The following is a 24,904-nucleotide window of genomic DNA, read 5'->3' on the forward strand; positions in this document are numbered from 1 at the left end:
CATACTACAGCCTTCCTTTCAGTGAGGTCTTTTCAAGAAATTCAGTGACAGATGTTTATTAATGAGCAGCTATCACTTCCTAACATCGAGCCATGTTTTATGGCAGTTGTTGGCACACTTTTCTGACAGTAAGAAATATAATTTACATTATGATGAATGTATACCTGCATGATGAATACAACATAATAATTGCCATTATAAAAAATGCTGTCTCTTATTTTCTTTTTTTTAAGATTTTATTTATTTATTCATGAGAGACATAGAAAGAGAGAGAGAGGCAGAGACACAGGCAGAGGGAGAAGCAGGCTCCATGAAGGGAGCCCGACGTGAGACTTGATCCCAGGTCTCTAGGATCACACCCCGGGCTGAAGGCGGCGCTAAACCGCTGAGCCACCGGGGCTGCCCTTATTTTCTATCTTTTTAAGTTTCTTTCCTTCCTCTTTCTGTCTGTCCTTCCTCTCTTCCTTCCTGTGTTTCTCGTTTCTCTTTCTCCCTCCCTCATTCCCATTTTTCATCTCTCCCTCTTTTCTTTCTTCATGCTGGGTCAGTACCTACCAAATCAATTTTATAGCTCATCAGGGGATAATAGCCCACAATTTTGAAAAACACTCTTCTTTGGGATATAAAAGAAGCATCAAACGTAGTTTTTTTCCTTCTTGTTGCTTTGCAGTCCTATTAGAGACGGAGACAAGACAGTATAATATACAGCAAGATAGTATCACACATAAAGACACAACACTATGGAGAATTAGCTACTTGCTTAAATCTAGCAGTTAAAGAATAGGAGTTGTATCAGAGAACTAGACATGAAGATGCCTGGGTAGCAGGTGCATATTGGGTAATCCCCACAGATGGGGCTAGACTTTATCTTTCTTGAAGAATCCCTGACATCACCATTCATGTTGTCTTTCGCCGTTTCCTCTGGCCTGTGTAGCATGGGGCCCCAGGCAGTGAATAGGCCATGCCTTTCTCCAGAAAGGATTTATCCAGTCAGAGGCCGAAACAACTTTTCCTCCAGTGATCTTCTCAAATGTCAGAAAACCATCTTGTCACAGTTGCTGTCAGTATCTTTTAACTTGTCAGATTCATCCAGAACAGCGTGATTTCTGCATTACCTACACAGCAGGCCACAGATCACCCCTTTTGACCATATACTTTTCTGTATATATCTGTCACTGTTTCAGGATTTGTGTCAGAATGTTTTAAGGAAGGCTTGCTTTGGACCTCCAAACTGAGCATCATTAGAAAACACTAGTTCCCCTCGAGCTTTCCTGAAGCCCTCTGGAATGTTTGAGTCTTCTCTGGTGCTGGTCACATACGTTGGAACAGCCACATTGCAAGCCCCGTGTTTTTGAAGTTTCCCCATGGTGGCTGTAGAAGGGATGAATTTTTCCTTGAAATCTCTGATTTAAAATATGAAGTGTTATTATTAACCTAGTGCAGCGATAGAATCACTGCGGAGGGAAGCCGTGCTCAAAAGCTTTATTTGCCATAGCCTGTTGGAGAGCTAACGGCTCTTCTGCTTCTCTACTCCCCTCCCCCTGACTCTCTCCATCCCATTAGACAGAGCTGCCTAATGGCTCATGTGCCTTCAGAATTGCACAGTAATGCTTTTAGAGATAGCTGATATCTAAATGGCTCTGTATATCCCAGACTGTGGGCCTCTTATCTCTTCTTAATGATTTAGCATGAATGCCAGAAGTAGATGGAAAAATCACCTGACAGTAAAAAACGGGCGAAAGCACCAGACTTCAACGAATATAAATTGAATGGGAAGACTGGCATCAAAAATGTTGTAATGTCTGCCTTCTCTGTAAAATGGATCACACTTTGTAATTTGAACACATACTTGTCAGTGTGTCTGTCACCATTTCAAAGCTTTGTGCAGAGCATGTTTACAAAATGCTTACTGTGTGTAAGATTGTATTCTAATCTCTGTGGAAATACTAACCGATCATCCTCCTCACAGAATCCTTTGGCACAGGCACTCTTTTTACCATCCCCAGTTTCTAAGTAAAGAATCCAAGGCACACAAGGTTATAAAATTTGTTCAGACTTAGGTAGGTTCTGAGTGGTGGAGTTTGAATTCAAGCATGTGAATCCAAAATTGTGTCCTTACCTTTCCAGTATTGCCTTCAAATATTAATTTAAATAAAGAAATTAGCTGATTTTGAAATTAGATAAATTTACTGTATGAGAAGCAGTGCTCCTTTTTTTTTTTTTTTTAATTTTATTTTATGATAGTCACAGAGAGAGAGAAAGAGGCAGAGACACAGGCAGAGGGAGAAGCAGGCTCCATGCACCGGGAGCCTGACGTGGGATTCGATCCCTGGTCTCCAGGATCGTGCCCTAGGCCAAAGGCAGGCGCCAAACAGCTGCACCACCCAGGGATCCCAGTGCTCCTTTTTAAAAGATGAATGCAACCTGTTTCTAAATTCACTTGGTTGACATAAAAATCATAGAAAAATTGAGGGATGAAACTGACACTGGTAAAGGTCACATTCTAACCCACTGAGCTCTTCAAGGAGCCCAAACTGAAGGAGACAGATCACTCAGTACTCACGTAAAGTACTAGGGAGCCCGCCAAACTGATGAAAACGTGTATTCTAAATTTCTGTGGCCAAAGAACCCCACATGATTTAATTATCTACAGATGTAAGAACCGAAAATGCTTTCTTTAGCAGTTGTTTGAATCCTTCCCTGCTTTAACTTCTGAATGTGATTGCAGCCTGAATCGGATTCCCGAATCAACGGCGTCTCCCCCTGGGCTTCACCTCAGCAGTCTGCTCTGAGCTACTCGCTGGATCCTGACCCTGACCCACAGTTCCACCAAGCAGGTTGGTGTCCCCAGGACCTGGCTAACCGCCCCCTCCCCAGCTCTGCTCTGCACTTTGCCATTTCATTTTAAATAGTCTTCTTACTCACCCATGCCTTAGAGCATAAAGGAGTTTCATATTCTCTTTGTGTGCAGCTGCATACAAAGACATTTTAACAACATCCAGAAAGCAAACATTTTAGAATAATAATCTATAATACATTTGCTTATATAATGTGTCAGAGTGGATTGAATTTTGGCAAAAGATGAAAAAAAGTGCTCTTTCCTTTTGAGATGAGCAATAATTTGATTTTTGCTCTGCCTTCAGAATGATTTTTTTAAAGTAAATATTCTGTCTCTAAAATTTATATTTGTACATATTTGGAATATAATCCTAAAGTATATTATATCAAGGATGGGTTTCTCTGCCCAGGTCTGGAAACTGAATAGTCTGCTTTTTCCATGCTAGCTTCTATCCTATAGATATTGCCATCTTCCTTGTCCCCATCTGAAACCAAGGTCTCACTCACTCGGCCCGTCCTTGGTCCAAAAGGGGCTTGCCACTGCTGCTAGGAAGGACTCTGTCAACCAGCATTCAGGAATGACATTTTGTTATTGATGAAATTTAAGTTCTAAAATTCCCCTTAGGACCACACATTTTAACCAAATTAATTTGTTTATATCTTTTACTATATTAATCAGAAAAAAACTAAAATATCAATATTCTCTTGTTTTAAATAAGTGAATTAGTTTGCTATTGGTTATAGAATAAAAAACAGCAAAGTAAAAAGTATCTTATAAAATACTTCTAGATTTGTGGCAATATAAGCTAGCCCATGCCACACTCTTTAAGAAGAAAGAAAGAAGGGGAAAAAAAAACTGATAGAATATTTTTTTTCTCTGAAAAAACACTTGGAATGCAAAATAATGGAATTCCATTTAATAAATTGAAGTAATGGGACTGCATTACTTATTTTTCACTCCTAAATTTTCCCCTGGCACATGGAATCTTCCAACAGAAACATCTAATACATTTTATTTATATGAAATTACCAACAAAGTGATACAAAAATGGTTTTGGTAGTGTTCCCTAAAATTGTCCTCTTCAAGGAGAATGATTTTCATGTTGATATTGAGAGGCTAGGGTTAGTATTTTCTCCCAACATTGGGTTTTGGTAGATGGCTGGGCATTTCTTTCAAAACTGTTTGTTCTTCTTTTCCTCTGCTGTGGCAGTGGCCGAGGACCTGCTGGCTCCCCCACATGACACCAGCACGGACCTCACAGAGTTTATGGAGCAGATCAATAGTACATTTCCATCTTGCTGCCGTGAGTATGAGAGATCCTAACACTACCACTACGACGTTCCCTTCCATTTCTTTTTTCCTGCTTGGGGCCCTTTGTCTTCTTTGGTAGGATAGCAAAAACCAGTATTAGAAAGAGGATTGAATATTATTTGGAAATAAATCAAACTTTCTATGTGTCGACAAAGCAAATGAAGCTCAGCTTAATGCCATCACATCACTGGGCTGCAGTGATATAGTCCTGTTCTTTGAGAGGTTCCATTGTCCCTTATGAATGATATAGCCTGACGGCAAATGAAACAAGCCCCTTTGTAAGAAATTACCCCTCTCCAGCACAAACTATAGTAAGAAATGTGTTATTATTTCAAAAAAGAGCTTTCGGCAGCATACCAAACAAAGCATGAAAATAGCTTCTTCTGATGTAATTCCCTCTTTAAAAAAAAAAGTTATTTTTAACTAATCTCTACATCCAACATGGGGCCCAAACCCACAACCCCCAGATCAAGAGTCGCATCTCCACCGACTAAGCTAGCCAGGTGGCCTCACTCTCTTTTCTTTTTTTTTTTTTTTTAAGATTTATTTATTTATTCATTCAGAGAGAGCAAAGAGAGAGGCAGAGACACAGGCAGAGGGAGAAGCAGGCTCCATGCAGGAAGCCCAATGTTGGACTCGATCCTGGGTCTCCAGGATCACACCCCGGGCTGCAGGCTGCAGGCGGCGCTAAACCGCTGCGCCACCGGGGCTACCCCTCACTCTCTTTTCTTCACACATTGTTCCCTGATGTCATCAGATTCAGTTCTGCAAGGGGATTATCTTCAGGATTTTTTTTCTCTTTGATTTTCTTTCTTCTGGTTTCTTTCCTTGTGGAATAAAACAATCACTGCATAAAGGCCAAATAATTGAAGGCATCACAGATTATGACCCTGTGACTTTTCTATATGAACTATCAAGAGCCAGAAAATAATCAAAAGAAAGCAGCTGAAATCCCAGGGGAAATTATGTAATGTTATTTATTGATTTTTTCCCCCAAACTTTTTGACTTTAGCCTCTTGTCACCTCACAGTTTCTACTGAGCTCTCACCAGAAACACTTATGCTATTTCAAACAGAAGCAGCTTACTTGTATGTATGCATACTACTTGATGCCACAGTTTATTTTAAATAATCTTTTAAAGAAATATGAATATATCATTTATTTTAGGGTGATTTCCTCTCAAATTTATTTTAAATCTAGACAGCCACTAAATTAAGATTTTAGCATGTATATATACTACTGTTATGTATAATATATATTATATTTGGTACCATATATATGAAACAACTTCTCATATATATCTTATATATGGTGGTACATATATAAAACAGCATATTATGTCACTCTTTTTCATACTGTCCCAGAAAATACCATCCTAAATGATGAAAAAAGGCTTTACCAGGCAGGTATTTAAATAAGATATATTGACTTCATTAAAAAATATGCTTCAACTTATACAACTCTACAGTTTATAAAAATGCCATCATTAGGAGGAAGTGGAAATAGCTATTTGAAATATAGTCTTCCCTGAATTTTCAGAAGTATTTGCCTAAGGGACATAGTACAGCTTCCACAAGCACATAAATATATTTATATTTGAGAATGTGTCATTTTCCAATTATTATCTGTGATTATACTTCTCAAAGTTTCCTTAATTGTATTTACTGTATGTCAGTCCCCCTACTCCCCAAAACACATGTGCCCACTTGTGCAGATGTATGTGCCATCTAAAGTCTCACAGAGGCTTAAGAGGTCAAAGACCATATTGCTATCAGACTGTTTCATATATTCTAGGCCCTTAATACCCACAGTAGATGAGCAGATTAAATATTTTATATTAAAGTTGGATTTTTTTTTTAGAGATTTTGATTCAGAGTCGTATGTTACTTAATGGCTAGATAAGACCTCATCATGGTCATGATAAAAGATAGAATTTCAAGATTGAATTGGTAAATGAAATTACTTTTTAGTTCAGCTTAAATCCAAATACATTAATTATCAGTTAAGAACAAATTTGGTAAATCAAAGTCTGTTTAGAAGTTTGTATTTAAATGTGATAGACATATTCAAATGTAAAAGTCAGTTGGCAGTGAGAGTTAGGATGTTTAATTATGTTTATGTGTATTTAATTAAATTCTTTACAGTGACCATAGATGTAGAATTTCCATATTAACATTATGTTAGAAATTCATGATGTGTCTTTTTTTAAGTTTGTCATACAGCAGTGACACGTAAATCTTTTTCCTAGTATATTCTTGTATCTAGATAGTATAAAAGATTAATCTGTCTTATTTTAGAGGAGAATATAAATAATAATCATAATTATAAGGCAAAACGAGTAAAAAAAAAATTATGTTCATCTAATTTCATGGCTTCCCTTAAAGGTACATATAAAATTCCTTTTGGTTGGAATCTCATTAACAGATGCTATTGGTTCCTGAGCAGAGTGTATACCTTCAGTGGTACCTTCATGACAGATTGAATTCTTACTCTGCACTGGTGCCCTCTTCATCCGTGCCCTTTTGTGTCGTGAAGGTGGATTGTGGAGCACTAAGAATTCTTCATGGGACGCTGGCCCCATGTTCTCATAGTCTTAAGTTTGTATATTCACAGATACTTAACAGAATTATAATTTTCTATGCATGACCATTACTGGTCATCTGTTATTTTGAAGAGTTCAGGTACCTTCCACATATGAAACGATGAGTGGGGTATTTTAGAATCCTCTGACTTGGGATCCCTGGGTGGCGCAGCGGTTTGGCGCCTGCCTTTGGCCCAGGGCGCGATCCTGGAGACCCGGGATCGAATCCCACATCAGGCTCCCAGTGCATGGAGCCTGCTTCTCCCTCTGCCTGTGTCTCTGCCTCTCTCTCTCTCTCTCTGTGACTATCATAAATAAATAAATAAATAAATAAATAAATAAATAAATAATTAAAAAAAAAAGAATCCTCTGACTTTTCAATCTTATTATTTTTGGTTTCTGAAGTTCTGCTATTTGAGTTTAGTCTGATTTTGTTCATATCTATATCCTGTATTTTGCTTTGGTAATAAAAAAACTCTCCAAGATAAGGAACAGTGTTCCCTAAAAATAAAAGATTAGTTTACTTATTTATAAAATTGATACATATTTTTAGTTGCATCTAAAGTTATTAAACCTTTTAAAAATTGGTACAGAATAGACATAGCACCTGATTTAGACTTTGTGCCCTGTTCATGTTCTGAATTGAATGAATGAATAATTGTATTTTCTAACCTGGAAGGTTTAATTGGTAAAGTTTCCCTGGGTAGTATATAGAAGGTTTGTAGGATTCATTTTCTTTGTGGCCCCTTTTAAATTGCTCAGCTAGCAAATCTTTTAATAAACCTTTGCGTTCCCAAAGCTTCCTGACCACCTTTGGAGGATTTTTCTAAGCAAATCAGATTGGCACTCTCCCAATGCCAAACCAATCCCCTGAGCCCCTGTTACTAATGAGAACTTTAAAACTGCTTGTCACCAGCATACAATGCATTGATCTGCATGTTAATCTTGACTTTTGATCCTTTGTGGATTAAAAATTAGCATGGTCACAAGTGAATTTACACTCCTGGCAATCCTGGAATTATAATGAAACTGTATTCATAAATCGTAATTGCATGAATTGCCTACTTAAACATGGCATTTTTTTTTTCTGGGTCTGTATACTATAGCACATAACACTTTAGAATTTCTGTCTCAAATTAATATCCCAGTTGTTCCTGATAGCATCCTTGAATTATGGCCTTTTAAAGTCTTCTTTTAATTATTTACATAAGTTTCAGAGCAGAGAGGAAGGCATTTTCATCTTTTCCTGACAAGGCGTTAATGAAGGGATTTTCACTGTGTTGCCCATTAACTAATACACATACCAAACTTTTCAGACTGCCTAATTTTTTTAATGTGAAATCCTTTCAGTTTTTTCATTTTATGTCATCCAAATATACAGGATACTAATACTGAGTATTTTTGGCTGACAGACCATTATTATTATTATTATTATTTTAGATTTTATTTATTTATTCATGAGAGACACACAGAGAGAGGCAGAGACATAGGCAAAGGGAAAAGCAGGCTGCCTACAGGGAGCCCAATGCAGGACTTGATCCCAGGACCTCAGGATCGTGACCTGAGCCGAAAGCTTATGCTCAACCAGTGAGCCACCCAGGCACCTCAAATGCTTTTAAAATTATTTTTTATCTACAGGCAAATTTTCACTGTGAATTGCCCATGTCTATTAAACTTGAATGACATTCATCATAAACTCAAAACCTACTAAAACACAAGGATTTCCTGATTTTTCTTAGAAATAGATTGTACAGTTTGTTCGGTGGAGTACTCATAGCCTTTTATTTGGTAAAAAGCCGTAGAGTTAGGGGATCCTAGGTGGCTCAGTTGGTTAACACTCCCAACTCCTGATCTCAGTTCAGGCTTTGATCTCTAGGTTGTGAGTTCAAGGCCTATGTTGGGCTCCACACTGGGTGTAGAGCCTACTTCAAATAAATAAATAGCTGTAGGGTTAATGATGCTGATTTGGAGCAAATGGATTCAATTTTGGTTTGGGTTTGGCTGTTCATTATGCTGAAGAGAAGTGTAAGTAGCTCTGGTGTACTTAATAGTAATGCAACGGAGCACTCCCTAGGTGTAACTTAGTGGGAAGCACGTCTACTCTTGTGTTTTCTTGCTGTAACTTATGTATCTGGTAGAACTAGGCTGGATTTTAGCCTCATTCTTCCCCAGATATGATGGGTGCTCCTACTTTCCCTCCAAGCATCATAAATAGGCCCTTGTTCATTCTGTTGTTCTCACAGAGCACCCACTGTGTGGTCATGGATGTCTTTTTTCCCCCCCTCAGCACACAAAAAAATGAGAGATGGAAGGAGTGCAACATGGTAGATAATGAGGGACGATTCTTATTTGACGCAGAGCAGATGTTGCCATCCTTGAGAGGCAGAACATCCCCAGACCCACTTCCTGTGCCCCCCGCTACAATGCCCACTGAATCATCTATGCTGGCCGTGCTTTCTGTAACCAGGAAGCAATGGAGCAACTCAGCCACAAAGGCGAATTGGCCACCATATTCCAGCTTCTCCAGTGCTCTTGACTGGGCCCCTCCATAGCACAGTGATTAGCCTAGGTGCCCACAAGACTATGGGGGTGAGGCCAGCCAGCCCTTTGTCTGAGGCAAGCACATTGCCACCAGCTTCCTAGGCCTTTGGGGCCAGGATGAGCCAAGGGGGTAGAGACTGAAGATGCTTGCCCCTTCATTTCCCTGATCACCTGTCAGTCCGAATTTGTGCTCTTCAGCAAAATAGGCAGAACTTGCTGTGTGTGGATACATAAACCAAATCCAGGGCAGGATTTCAACAGGGAATTTTAAGATTTTTTTTTTTTTTTAAAACTAGTTATTCAGTGAAGGCTTTGGTGTACATACTTGAGAGCCAGCATATGTTTTGCATGTTTTGGTAGAATGTTTATATCCTAAAGGACATAGGATATGAGAAACTAGGGAAAAGAAACTAGTCTTTGTTAAAGAATCTAGCCAAAAAAAAAAGGAAAGAAAGAAAAACCAAAACCTGTTTCGTATTTCCTTTTTTTTTTTTTTAAAGATTTTATTTATTTATTCACAAGAGACACAGAGAGGAAGAGACATAGGCAGAAGGAGAAGCAGGCTCCATGCAGGGAGCCCATGTGGGATTCGATCCTGGATCCCAGGATCATGCCCTGAGCGAAAGGCAGACGCTCAACCTCTGAGCCACTCAGGCATCCCTGTTTCGTATTTTCTTATTAACACCCACTTAACAGCTGGGAGCTGTGCATTCCCCACTTTTGCATGCCTGACAGGGGGAGCCAGCAAGGCAGCCACAGCACCTTCCACTGATTTCTTTTGTTTTCTCTTTCAGCCAATCTCCCCAGCAGGCCACAGGTAAGGGTCAGTGGGTCGATGGGCTCAGGTGCTGCTGATTATAACCCAGAGGGAGCAGATTCTCTGCTTTTGATTTGAGTGCCAGACATTATTCCCCGTGTAAAACAGTAAACTTGCTTGACCTTTAAATGCTAGTTAATTCCGTACAACAGTTGGTCAGTCTGGAGAGGGAGAAGCCCCTCCCATGCCAGTTCTTCCAGATGCCCCAAAATACCTGGTGCCTGATCCTTTGTGTTCTAACAGCATTTTACTGGCCTCATGCATACTGTGCAGAGTCGCCCTGGGTAGATTTGGGGGACCACCGCTCTCCCAGATATGTACTTAAGGCAGCTGTCACAGACCGTCGACTTAAAAACTGTGACTGCAGCGGTACACGAAGTGGTTTTGTTACTTGGAGGAGGCTCAGGTTTTGATTTTTCTTTTAAAAGTTGACTGAGGAGGGGAGGGGAAGAATTTGCTGAGAAAGGTGGGCAGCTGTACCTTTATACCTTGCAGGGTTTTCCTTATCTGGTCCTCTTAGCACTAGGGAGCCACAGGACCTCAGCACATCTTTGGAGAACATGTTCTTTCATGAACTTGTTTATGAATCTTTAACCTTCTGATTGTGCTCTTGTCTTCATGGCATGAGGGGCCAGGGTCCTAACAAGAAGCACAGACAAGTGGTCTTTAGAACCTGGATGGGAAAAAAGGAAATCTCAAATCAATTAGCAGATGGGAGGTGAGAACTCCAGAGATGGCAGGACTTCACCTCAGTGAGGAAAATTGCTTGTGCTGTCTCAGTGACTCGGAAGCCAGGGCTTCAGCAGAGAGTGAGGATGGGAGGGGGTGTCAGAGGTGTGAGGAGAGACTGGAGGATGTGCCCTACCTGCTTGGGGACCAGGAGGTCGGCAAGGAAGTCGTGTGACTGTGAGGTGGCATTCAGCATGACTTATGGTGCCTGCATATGAATTTAATGTGAGGCCGGTCTGCAGGGCTGTGTGTTGTCCCATGGCCACATTCAAGTTCATAAGCACAAGCACCAGGGTTGGCTGAGGGTTGCTTTTAACCAGAGTTGAAGTTGTGATTTGGCCGAGAGGGTACAATAACAATTCAAGGGAGGCATGCTGATACTGATTGAAGCAGGCATCTAAGCTTGTAAGGCAAGAAGTGATGACACTGTAGTTGCAGGAGACAGAAGAAAATGGGGGAGGAGGAATGGCTTGTGGTAGCAAAGGGTGGGTGGAGTTGGGGTCCTAATGGAAGTAAATGGGAAGGTAGAGGTAGTTGTCAGAAGACAGGGTGATTGAAATTGAAGTGTTGGAGGGGTTGAGGTATTGGCAAGGTCCATTTGAAAGTTTGAGTGGCTGACAAGGGTGGAGGAGAGGAGCTCGAGGAACTGAGAGGCTAGAGTTCTGAAGACTTAATCTCTGTGGGTATTGAAGTCATTAAGATTTAAATATAGTTTTTGTTTGGTGACAGTGAGCCATTCTTCAAAAGTAGAGGAATGTGACCCAAGGGGTCAGAAGATAACTGCACAGTGGGTGATATAGTCTGATGGCGTGAGATTCAAAGTTGGGTAGGGGAGAGGGAAGAGAGAGAAAGGCCTGAAAAAAACAGAGTATATGGACCTAGAAAGCACTTATCCAATATATAAAAAGTATGGGAGATTAAAAATAGTCAAGTATAAGAAGGTTGTGGAGAAGGCTGTATCTTCAGGAGAGATCCAGATATTGGTGGGAGCAAGCAACTGGAGGATGCATTCAGAAGTGAAGGGTATGATTTTAATGATGATGGATCCTGCTCTTTGACATTTCCTTCAAAAGATTGATGCCAGTTGTCTAAGTGCAGCCCAGATTTATATCCTCTCTGGCCTATATGGATATTGGCCCTGGTCCATTAACTGGCACCACTACACACCTTTAGACGATGAGTCCTGTCTTTCATTCCTCTTGTCTGGACCCCAGCATGAGTTGGAGACCAGTTGAAATTGTCAAGGATCCCCCCTCAGCAGTAGACCTCCCACAGTTCCCCAGGGAGAGACAGGGTGCTTGCACCAGCCTAATTCATTCACCCATGGTACCTCTAGCAAGAAACAGCCAAGTGCTTTCGATTTTAACTTGGTTTCCAATTTGGGCAAGAGAAAAGTCTTCCAAACGTCCTCTACATCAGCTGCAATGATAAAAAGCAGACTAGATGCCTTCAGGATGAAAGAGAAAGACCTCATCCCAGGGAGCAAAAGTCACACAGCTGTAGAGGGTCCCCTTCACACACAGCAAAATGGGATTTGACTAGTTCTGAAAGAAGCCCTTTCAGAAGAGTTGACAGGTCTCCACTACGTGTAATGTTCTATGTAAATGTTGTTCTGACAGTACTGTTTCCCCTCCCGCAGGCAATGTGAAGTGTTCATCTAGCCAACCAACATTTCCTGACATACAGTATTGCCCTTTGCAGCAAATGCCAATTCCAAGTTCCATTTAATCAGAAGCTCCATGGCTCCTTGAAACATGCTGTTGAGCGCTGTGTCTTCTACTGAAGGAGTAAAACACTGACTATCCAAAGAGAAAAGGATATTTTGTTTTTATAATAACCATATATTATTGTTTATTGTTTTCTTCCTCCCTTTCTATGCAATTGTAAATTAATGAACAGAGTGGTATTTGGAAATGGTAATACATTTGTCACTGATTTGTATACTGTATTCAGCATTGGGAAAGTGGGTGGGGGCTTTATAATATGATACCTTCTTTTTAATAACCATGACAAAAATTGCATAAGAATTAGAAAACCGTGTTACATTTTTACATTCCTTCATATTAACCTTGTACAATAACTTCATTTATTTTTTTCCACTCTTTTACCATTATGTCTTGGTTATTTATAATTCATCAGCCACATGACCAAATGGATTTCCTTGTATTTGTTTCCATGATTTGGCCAAATTAATAAGTTTATATATTTCAATCAAATATTTATGTATATGAATTAAGCTACATCTCTGTGTACTGCTAAACTTTATTTGACATCATATACTTAACTTCTTTAGTAACCACTTGGATAACCACAATAAAAGTCCTATGGGGCCTACCTGGTATTCCTATCAGGACTTGTTTCCTGCATTTTATTTCCCTGCTCTATGTAAGTAGGTCTTGATTTCTTTATTTATTTCATGTCCCAATATATATGATAGAGGAGACTCAAAGCAGGATTATAATAATCTGAAAGATTATTTCACCAAAGGTTACCGGATTTAAGTATATTTTCATTTTGACACAGAAACAAAACATAGGATAACATTTCCTTAGTTGCTAGATCTTGATTTTCACCATTAAATATCCAGCAGACCTTTACTTATTTCTGCTACCAGGACACATCTTTGTCTTTCATTCCCTTTGAAGAGACTTCTATTTTTGTTTATATATACTCAAGCCATTTGTAATCCTTGAAATTTCCAGTTGTTTTCTTTCTGACAGCAAACACAAATTTAATGCATGTTTCATTTTACCTTTTGGGTGAATGATTACATTTTTTATTACTTTTCATTTGATCAGTATATTTGGAAAGGATGTTTATCAAACGCCTATGTCACTGCTTCCACAGAGGAATGAAATTAATACTTAGATGGTGGTACCCTTGCCTGTACCTTTGAATACATTCAGTTAGTTATTTGGTTCAGCTTCTGATTTAACATTTACTTGATTCAGTTGAAACATGTAATTACCAAATGTAGAGAAACCAAAAAAAAAAAAATGAAAATAATGTGTTTTAATTCAAGCATATGTGTATTTAAAACATCAGGACATTTTAACTTTGGGTTCTCTTGACCTGGGATTTGGCCAGAAGGAGGCTTAAAGTTAGAAATTGCTATTCTTTTAGAATAGGTTGGGTGGGTTGGGGGGCAAGGGTGTCTATTTGCAGCATAGATATTTTGAGAAGAAAATTGTTTTATATAAGAGGAAAGCCATGACCACCTTTCTACCTCAGATCCATCTTCATCCATTGTGTTGGAAATAGCTTTATGCCGCTGCAGTCTGCGAAATCTAGAGCTTTTATCAGGCCACATCAAACCCAAGAAAAGCACCTATTTAAAGAAAAAACGTTCCCTGAACTCTGAACTACAAGTTGTAGATTTGGTGTCTTCCTTGTTCTTACTTTGAAAAGATATGTATTAATTTTTTTCTGCTTGTAATTGTGTGTAACATGTCTTCTCTCTGCTATTAAGGAAAAACTACATAAAACACTACATTGTAACCTTCTAAGTAATAATAAATAAAAAAGAAATATATCACAATAACAAGGGGAAATAAGTATGTAGTTCTTTTGAAATATGTGGTAAAGAACTAATCATAGACTATCATCTAATCTGGTCACATGTTGTATTTTTCATCCTGAATAAAAGTAATTTTAACACAAGATGACTTTGATATTCCTCAGCTGTGTTCATTGATAGATGAGTTCTGAGCATACATTCATGAAAATAAAATACAAAAAAGCCTTATACTGATAAATCTGCATGTTTTCCTCTACTTTCTGTCATACACACTACTGCATTGTTCTTGTTCTCATTGTCTCATTCTTTCCCGTGTCCCTCTTTTCTCTCTTCTTTATATAATTCTCAATTTCCTTTACAAATGGAAGCTTATGGATAGGGAAGAAATAATGTCGCTGTTAAGAACATGTACGTGAAGCCTATTGGGCTTTTGTTTTAATAACCTAGGTGCTGTTGGTATTTACTTGATTACTCTTCCAAATCCACTTTTAGCCTCCTGCCCTTAAATAATGTGCTTTTTCTATGTGCACTGAATTTTAACCATTCTGGTACTAGCTTTAATCTCTTCCTAAAGCCATCCCATGGCAAATAGTGGTGAGAACTGTATTACTTGATTCTAAAAGTAAAAGCAATATATGAAATAGAAAAATCCCCAAACGTGTAATTTGTTAAAATAAAATGGATATAGTCTAATGAACATAAATTTTATACATCCTGTCTACCCCAAAGTAATAGTCCCATTAAATATTCCTAAGGAGACCGTTGCTGAGTTTTAGTGACCTATTGAGTAAGTCTTGAAAATGGAAATAAGGACAGAAGAAAATGTTTTGTCTTTACACAAAGACTTCAGCTTATTACTTCTCTCTGCCTTTGAGATTATATGAGCATTTTTTTAAAAGGGTTTATTTATTTGAGAGAGAGCATATGGGGGACGAGGGGTAGAGGGAGAGGGAGAAAGACTTTCAAGCAGACTCCACTGATCAGCGAGCCCAAAGCAGGGCTCGATTTCCCTGAGAGCATGACCTGAGCCAAAACTAAGAGTCGGATGCTCAATCGACTGGGCCACCCAGGTGTCCCTCTACAAATACTTCTAAAGAATGTAGTTTGCTCTTGGATATCTCCCTGCCTACCCACTCCCATATTAACTGTTTCAGTTAACCAGCTTTTTCAGGGACTTTTCTGAGTTCATTAGTTGAAAATTTAATATAAATACAGTAAAACACCACTAACACCACACCACCCAGCACTATAGGCAGGATCCAAAAACTTCATTGCCATACAAAATCAGCTAGTGTTTTTGTGATGTGACATTAAATAAGTGATAGGAGTGAGCCCTTGATGGAGGCCAAGAGCCAATCTCAGTCATGCTGTCTACTCCCTGGGGTATGAGTTTTCTGTTGGGCATGATAATCAGTATGGCAACTATAAAACCTCAGCAATCAGCAGGTTTTTAGCTCATAGGATGTGAGGTTCAGCTGACCTCAGCAGGACTTTGCTGCTCACAGCTGGACTTGCCCATATGTCTTGGGTTGACTGGCTATTGAGTGGTGTGGTGTGGTGTGGCCAGACTGGATGATTGCAGCAATCTGTCTGGGTTCTTTAACTCACTAGTGGGCTAACTGGGTATGTTCTCATAGAGTGGCCCAAGCTGCAAATGGAGGGCTCTGCTGAGAAGTGACACACCACCACATCGCCTAAGTCCTGTTAGTCAAAGCAAATTGCAAAGTTAGGTTTGGGGACTAGATCCCACTTCTTTTATGAGAGCAACTACAGAGTCACTGAGGGTGTGGCTACAGAGAGGGTTTCACTGTATGAACTTCGGTTCATCAGTGAACCAAAGGTTTCACTGTATGAACTTCGAGGTAGGTAAAGCAGGGGACTTAGGCCAAAATATCAAAGTGTCCATTTCCTTGGGCATTATGTACACTGTCTCAGTGGAATGAGAAGGGGGTGGACTTCGTATGAAGCATTCTTTTAAAACAAAGGTCAAGATAAGTCCCTCCTCCTCAGGCTACCAATCCAATTTCAAAAAGAGACACAAGTAGGAAAACTTGGCATGTCTGTGTCCAAAACTCTCTGAGTGGGAAGGGACCTCGGGGCTGATATTAAAATTAGAAAAAATAACACCAAAGAAAAAAAACCTAGATGAGAAATGAAATAGAAGCGATACTATTTTAACTGCTCACAAGGTTTGCTCAAAATGAATTGTTAAATTGGAAGAGCACACAATACATAGGAGATTCTTCACTTTGACCAAATGAGTAGGCACATGTGATACTGTGCCCCTGCCAAGCATTTGTTTAGAAACATGTAATTCATTTGCACTTTTTATAAAGTTAACCAACCTGGCACTAATCTCATTTTGAAGGCATTCCAATTGGTGACACAGTCTCATATTTTAGAATATTTGCAGTGTATGCTCTGCTTCAGATAGTCTTTTACAGACAGCTTATTTTTTTCGGTACTCTTTCGAATTTTGTATGTGAGTAATTAGGAAAAATTAATTGACAGTTTGCCCTCAGCCTAGCTCTGTCCTCTTCTAGAAAGCACAAATGTTGAATTTGTAATTAAATGAGATGAGTTCCCAGGCTGCCATAGGATATAATTACAATCAGTTCCTGATACTACTTTTTTAAGACTACTTTTCAAAAGTATTAAAATACTTATTTTTAAGTTTTTACTTCAATTATTTTTTTAATTTACATAAAATAAAATGACATTCTAAAACTATTGGAATTGAGGCATTCTAGTATAAATCTGACCGAAGTGAGCCTATCAAAATCTAGAACATTCTGATTATTCTACCCTGTGAATCTCATGAGCCATGTTTACTACCTGGCAAATTGTGGACAGCCACACATACCAGTGGAGATGTCTACGGGTACACTTCACTTTCAAAGACTCACCCCTACCCACCCCACCCCCCACCACTGATCCTCCTGTATCCTGTTCTCTCAGTTCCACCCACACTATGCAGGTTTATATTGTCAGTGATGCCTAAAATATGGTGCTGCTTAGTATCAAACAAAATGCAGCCTTGATACTATCCCCCCAAAATGTCAATGATGAGTTAATAAAGTGAAAAGTGTAAAGAGGAGTCTTAGGATCAACCATGGATCAAAATTTTGCCTTGACTTGAAATGTGGCTATAACTGCATTAAAAACAAAATATCCATGCGCCTAGGATGTGTGAGGAGGCACTGCTTAAGTTGCCAGACAGAATTAGGAAATAAATCCCTGCCTTAGGGAGTTCCTAATCCGATGGTAAGCCCCATAGTAAGCAAGGAGTTACAATAATAGTAACAGGAGCTGGATAGGTCCCTATAAAAACATGTAGTGTACTCTGGACCCCACAGGATGCGTATCCAAATACAGAGATATAGCTCACAGGAAAACATGAAATTTACCACCACTTATAGAGATCCATATTAACTTCACTGGGATGTTCTCAATGTACATATTAGTGATGTTAGAGTCCTAAGAAGATACCACAATGACCACTAAAAATGCACTGGATATAGCAACATTTCCCCAATAAAAAGATTCCCTAGTTAAATAATTTGGGAAGCACTGCATGCTCTAACACCCTTTAAAGATTCACAGTGCACATGAACATATTACAAGTTTTTAGAAATCCTGAAGAAACCTGCCTATGTGTCACTCTGCATTTCTAAAGCACTTAACAACAGAACCCTTTTGCTGCTTACCTATTAACATCCTCCAGTGTACACTTTGGATGCTGAATTGATGTGTAAGTTTTAATCTTGCAACTACATATGGGTGGTGATCCCATGAAATCTAGAGAAGTGGTAAGTGAATAGTAAAATAATCATATTAATTCAAGAAAGTAACCTCGGATGACAACCAACATATTCCTATCATTATAGAGATATGCTAAAGCATAGGTAAGAATTAAGACAGTTTGCCCTTAGCTTAGCTCTATCTTGGGCTCAGAAAACCTATTTCTGGAGGAAAATTATTTTTATTTCTAAAATCCATGTCTTCCTAGATGAGCTATGCACATGCTAAACCAGGTATGAATTATAAAAACAACAGGATTTAGGCATGGCTGGGGTATCCAAATACTGCTTCCTGAGATCCCACTTTTTATTTATTTTCTTAATTAATAATGGGAATTTCTGGAGTGCCTGAGTGGCTCAGTCAGTTAAGCCTCTGCCTTTGGCTCCGGTCATGATCCTGGAATCCTGGAATCAAGCCCCACATCAGGCTCCCTGCTCAGTGGGGAGTCTGCTTCTCTCTCTCCCTCTAACCCTTCCCCCTACTCATGCTCTTACCCTCTCTCTCTCTCTCTCTCTCTCAAATGAATAAATAAAAAATCTTAAAAAAAAGGGGGGGTGGGGGAATTTCTGGTTCATGCTAAAACAGAATGTTATCCAATCACAATGTGGTTGTCCTGTAATAAGTAGAGTTATAAATACCATTTGTTTCCTCTCTTCCAATAGTTCCTTCCTTTTGAAGTCCGGATCCTTTTGCATGCAGGTAAAAACTTTCATTCCCTCCACCCAGACCTATTCATAAGCGTTTTTTTTTTTAATATATATATAACAAAACAAAGTGCTAGTTTGTCACAACCTATTTGAATTATTTTCCAACTCTATTTCTTTAGTGTATTGAGCACACAATGCTCTAAATTGTCACAAACTGTTTGAATTATTCTTTAAATCTGTTCATTTTATGTATTAAGTAAACATGTACTGATTATTAATTTTATTTCCTACATTTTATTCATAATAAGAAGAGGAGTCCTAAATAACGGTTATTAGAAACGTTCACTAGTTGTGAACAGATCCTTTTGAGATTAGGTATCAAGCATCAGAGCTCCTGGGTTTTATCTCCCATGGATAAATTGTTTAAGTGGAGTTCCTGAACCAGAACAGTTTAGAGCCAAACCCATGAACAGAGGGACTAAAGTATATACCACTGCAACTAGTCTAGCGTCAAAGATTAATGAGTTGACTAAGTCAATCTTAATTAGTTTTTGAAAGGATAAATGCAACTAGATGTTAGAGTATTAAACTGTGGTCCTTATATCACCTTCTTCAGAATCACTGGAAATCTGATTAGGCCCTTCGCAGACCTACTGAATGAACTTTCTAGACCATACTCAGGAATCTATTATACAGGCCTGCTGCTTCCTCAAATAACCTGTTGATAAGACCAAGTCAAGTAATTTTTTGTTTGTTTTGGTAAAAGTAGTAAGGGAGAAAAAATACTACTTGACAGAATTCTCATAGTGTCTCTGAGAAGAAAGGTCTTGGTTAGGATTGCAGAACAGGGATAATATAATAGTTTAGGATTGGAAAGCATAACAAGGTGAACATTCTCAGGGAAGAATTTTGAAGAATGTAGGGGAATACAGTTGTTTGATGCTGCCTGCTGAAGAACTGAATAGTTTGATGTTCACATACTAAGTTTTTCAGGAAGTTTCTGGAACAAACAATGAAGTTTTAATAAAATCATAATGAGGAAGGCAGAGGAACACCAAAACTATGTTAGTGAAGACAATGGATTTCTAAATTCATGACCCTGTAGACAAAGCCAAGTGGACTTAGATATCATGGTTTTCATGTTTCTGAGAACATCAAGCCACAGCTTCACCGCAATTTGAGGTGTCATAATCAAGGGTCATGTTTCCAGTGTGGTCATTTCAACTGCCATTGAGTGTCTGTTTTCTCGTTCTTTTTGCCGGATTTGTTGGATCATTAGATGGGATCACAGCTACACACAGTATGCAAACCTCTGGAGATCACAGATATGAACATTGTAACCCAGACAAATAGCAAGAAAAGGCTGGTAATCAGAGTTTGCATTCCAGTTTTCAGCCAGGAACCATGAGTACCCAAACTAAACTCACAGAGTGGGTACTATCACCCATCTGACAAGCCTACAGAATTAGATAAATGGAGTTACTAGCAAAAAATCTTTAAATTTGCAATTTCTTTGTTCGCATCCTGGGATTTGTTAGTTATGTTTTAGATACCAAAAAGGTCTACAGAGCTGTAGTCACAACATTCTTTCTCTAATATAGCACCTGTTCACTTTAGAGGTCGATATTACAGGGCAACTCTATTTTGAACCATCTGTACTTATCCTTTTTTTTTTCTTCTTCAGTTTTTCAGTCTTAAGATCTATCCCATCAACAAACAAAGCTAAAAGCTAAGTCTTGATTTTCTAAAGTAATTCCTAGCAGCTATTCAAGGATCTAGACAGGTTGCAAACAGATGCGAGACAGTCATAAGTGCCTCCTTCTTTAAGATAATGGAAGAAGAGTAGCAGGATTCAAAGCATTATAATGATGTATAGAAATATGTGAGGGAGAAAAGAATAGGATTTTGTAGGAGATAAGCCTACTTGCAGAGAGATGTTGTTTATTTTCAATGAGCAACAAAGAATCCCGCCCCCCAGAGGGATTTCCATTTGAAGGAGATGCTAAAAAAGGAAGTTATAGAGCCTCCACTAGTTTAGCTGTTGTGCTAGTGCCCGAAGCAAGGGGAGTAGACTTTTGCCACCAGGTCAAGAGAGAAACTGTAGTACACTGTTGGGATCTGATGATTCACAAAAAGTTGGGTCAGAACACCCAGGCCTTGTTCAAATATCTCATATTATATATAATTAGACAAACATGTGATAATTAGGTAAGGCCCAGAGTGGGAGGTTTTTTTTTTGTTTTGTTTTTTTGTTTTTGTTTTTTTGTTTTTTTGTTTTTTGTTTTTGTTTTTGTTTTTGTTTGAGTGGGAGGTTTTTGAAGAGTTAATTGTACCTCAAGAAAAGAATGTTTGTCCTTAGAATCCCGAAGGGGTTGGTTATCGAGGATTTGGTTGAGTCACACAGTGATGTGAAGTTTCAGAACAGCTAGGAACTGCAGTAGCCAGTGAGGTTCAAAAATCCTCTTCATCATCTCTCAGTTCCTGTGCTAGGAAGGTTCGGCAAGGCCAAGCCTGTTAAGAGAAAGAAATTTACCTCCTTGGGATAAACCTTGTTCTAGGTGATGAACTTTACTTTGACAAAATTATAAGTTTTCTTTCAAAATCTTATGCTGCCTCTGGGCTAAAACAGTAAGCAGAGGGATGGAATCAATCTTAGAGCTCACCGCATCTCAAGAACACAAAAAATGGTAGTCCACACACTGGATAAGAATAGAATCCCAAGGAAATTTAGATCATAGAATTGGCAGTTGAAAAACTTCTGAAAAATAGGAGGGAGATTTCATAGTACTTTTGGCCACAGCAGTCAGGTATATTGTGGATTTTTCTAGGAGAAGGCAACAATTATTGATTATTTTGACCTAAAGGGACACAAAACAAGCAGAACACAGATGTACTGGTGTACAGTGGATGCCTTCTAGGAGTCACCTAAGAGGAAATAGTATTTAGGTTTGGTAACTACAGGGCATCAGGGAGTAACAATACTCATGGCCTGGACAAATATATATTCCATCTGGGTTATTAACAGTGATGCTACCAGTGTTAAAAGGAATGCTCCAAGGCGCTGAGTCTATTATTAGACTTTTTTTTAAATTTTTTATTGGTGTTCAATTTACTAACATACAGAATAACCCCCAGTGCCCGTCACCCATTCACTCCCACCCCCGCCCTCCTCCCCTTCTACCACCCCTAGTTCGTTTCCCAGAGTTAGCAGTCTTTACGTTCTGTCTCCCTTTCTGATATTTCCCACACATTTCTTCTCCCTTCCCTTATATTCCCTTTCACTATTATTTATATTCTCCAAATGAATGAGAACATATAATGTTTGTCCTTCACCGACTGACTTACTTCACTCAGCATAATACCCTCCAGTTCCATCCACGTTGAAGCAAATGGTGGGTATTTGTCATTTCTAATAGCTGAGTAATATTCCATTGTATACATAAACCACATCTTCTTTATCCATTCATCTTTCGTTGGCTCCTTCCACAGTTTGGCTATCGTGGCCATTGCTGCTATAAACATCGGGGTGCAGGTGTCCCGGCGTTTCACTGCATCTGTATCTTTGGGGTAAATCCCCAATAGTGCAATTGCTGGGTCGTAGGGCAGGTCTATTTTTAACTCTTTGAGGAATCTCCACACAGTTTTCCAGAGTGGCTGTACCAGTTCACATTCCCACCAACAGTGTAAGAGGGTTCCCTTTTCTCCGCATCCCCTCCAACATTTGTTGTTTCCTGCCTTGTTAATTTGCCCCATTCTCACTGGTGTGAGGTGGTATCTCATTGTGGTTTTGATTTGTATTTCCCTGATGGCAAGTGATGCAGAGCATTTTCTCATATGCATGTTGGCCATGTCTATGTCTTCCTCTGTGAGATTTCTCTTCATGTCTTTTGCCCATTTCATGATTGGATTGTTTGTTTCTTTGGTGTTGAGTTTAATAAGTTCTTTATAGATCTTGGAAACTAGCCCTTTATCTGACAGTCAACAAAACTCAAAGACAACCTACAGAATGGGAGAAGATATTTGCAAATGACATATTATTAGACTTTTGGCTATCAGCTGCAGTCTATCTTTCAGTCTGGTTGAGAAACTATCATGTGAGTTTGAGTTGACATTTAGACAGGACAGTCTCAACCCTGATGGGCCCAGCCCCAGTAATGCTATCTATATGAGTAGAATATTTGCTCACAAGAAGTCGAGTATCTCCTTGAGATCTGCAATGTGGGCTTGATTTAGACACACAGACATTGGAAATCACTGTCCAAATTCGTTATGCCATTAGGATGAATGGGGGCCCTCAGGAATTTCAGAAAAGAACTATTAGCATATTTAGTCTGGCAATTCAATTTGCACAGTAAACTACTCTTTATGAAGCTAGCAGGTGTGCATGTTCATTAAGGAGGAAAACATGTTCCTTGGTTAGAGACCCCAGGGCGATGGTTATGGACTGGGACACAGGGCGTGTCTGAAGATATTAGAAGCAGACACCCACCACCTGAGTATTCGAATAGTTCTGTGTTCTGTTTTAATATAGTCTAATAGTTCACTCCAAAGGCAAGGTTGTATAACTGGTACAACCTCAGGTGGATATTGCAGCACCTGTATCAATAAAAAATTTGCAAGGTTTCCCTCTATTATTTAGAGAAATTTCTCCCTGTAAGTTTGAGGCTAACACAGTTCCCCCCCAGACCACCTCTACTGATTAGTTACTACATTTTGTTCCTGTAGATTCTTGGCTAACAAGATAATTCTTTATCCAATGCATTTTTGTTAAGTAACATTTTGTTTACGCTTTGTGTCTATACAAAAGATGATCTTGTCCCACATAGACGGATGGGATCATCTAGCTAATTTTTTGTTTTTGCTTTCTGTAAAACCACATATTCATCCTGAGTCTTTTTTAAAAATATTATTTATTCATGAGACACACACACACACAGAGGCAGAGAGATAGACAGAGGGAGAAGCAGGGTCCTCGGAGGGAGCCTGATGCGGGACTTGATCCCCGGACCAGAATCACGCCTTGAGCTGAAGGCAGATGTTCAACCACTGAGCCACCCAGGTGGCCACCCACCTCATCCTGAGTCTTATTCTAGTTTTGTTCTTTTTCAAAATATTCGGCAAAGTATTGAAGATCTGGAAATGGGGCTATTAACCATTCTAGTTTTTCCTCTCATATTAAATTCCCTCTTTCTCATTTAAGACTATTAACAAAAAGTGAGGAGAAAGGCAGGGTCACATCTGCCTCAAGATCTACTTCTAAATTTTGCCTAAAAGTAGCACAGAGCCTGTTTCTGAAGTACCAGATAAACTCATCCTTGCTTTGCCTTTGAGACTGTATCATAGCCCAATCCATTCTCAATGGAAAATCTCTGGAGCTAGCCACCAGACAGCTGTGCCCTGTGCTTCCATCTTTTCTAACCCTCTCTAGATCCCTATGTAATTAGGACTCTTTTCAGCTGCTCTTGAGATCCTCCCAATCTGGTTTATTCTCCTAATTTTTTTGCATCTGAGTTCCCACTAATGCACCCATTAATTGTTGTAAACCTGGAAGCCTTGGATTATTGGTTTCTGAAGCTCTCCTGCCTTCCTCTGCAAATTTCCTTCTATGTTATATAGGGTTTGGAAACTGTTTGACAATGGCTTTCAGCCCAGAGTGAGACCTGGACTTAAAACCAAGTGTAAGAGGTTTTTCCTGCTCTGCGTGTACTTTAATTTCAAGAGTTAATTGAGCTTTGGGGGTTTCTGACCAGCCAGGCAACAAGGGGAGAGTGCCAGAGGGAGAGATCCCATAGAGGAGAGATGTGTACTGTGGTGGAAAAGAAATAAAAGCGATTAAGTTCATCTTGTGATCTGAAGAAATCCAAGAGGGAGAGAACTTTACATTTTTCACATTTTCTTTTGCTTTGGTTGAAAGTGTTCTTAAAAACATGATTTTGGATTGGAATTTCTTTGAGATATTTCCTTATATCAATCTAAGTTTGCAGATGGTATGTGTTTGCACTATGTTCCCTTTGTGTTTTTACAGGGCTTCTCCAATGAACAATTTTGATTATACCGAAAGTTCCCCCAAAGTGACTACTGTAATTCTAGATTATCCTTGGTGAACCATGTCATTTAGAAA

At 39.1% G+C, this 24,904-nt stretch overlaps 1 protein-coding gene across 11 annotated transcripts in view; it reads left to right on the forward strand.

Annotated features, from left to right (window-relative positions):
* UTRN (utrophin) overlaps nt 1-14,478 on the forward strand; it is a 505,421-nt gene extending 490,943 nt beyond the window's left edge. For 7 of the 11 annotated variants that reach the window (XM_077895925.1, XM_077895934.1, XM_077895937.1 and 4 more), the window contains 3 exons: nt 2,729-2,837; nt 4,050-4,142; nt 12,458-14,478. In XM_077895925.1, the coding sequence (XP_077752051.1) occupies nt 2,729-2,837; nt 4,050-4,142; nt 12,458-12,546 (291 nt within the window). In that variant the 3' untranslated portion in view covers nt 12,547-14,478. Of the gene's footprint in view, nt 1-2,728; nt 2,838-4,049; nt 4,143-10,066; nt 10,090-12,457 lie in introns of all 11 variants that reach the window. The other 4 variants (XM_077895964.1, XM_077895958.1, XM_077895971.1 and 1 more) reach the window with 1 other exon arrangement.
* Nucleotides 14,479-24,904: the final 10,426 nt, after the last annotated feature.

Source organism: Canis aureus, chromosome 1 (assembly GCF_053574225.1).
Source record: "Canis aureus isolate CA01 chromosome 1, VMU_Caureus_v.1.0, whole genome shotgun sequence".
NCBI lineage: Eukaryota > Metazoa > Chordata > Mammalia > Carnivora > Canidae > Canis > Canis aureus.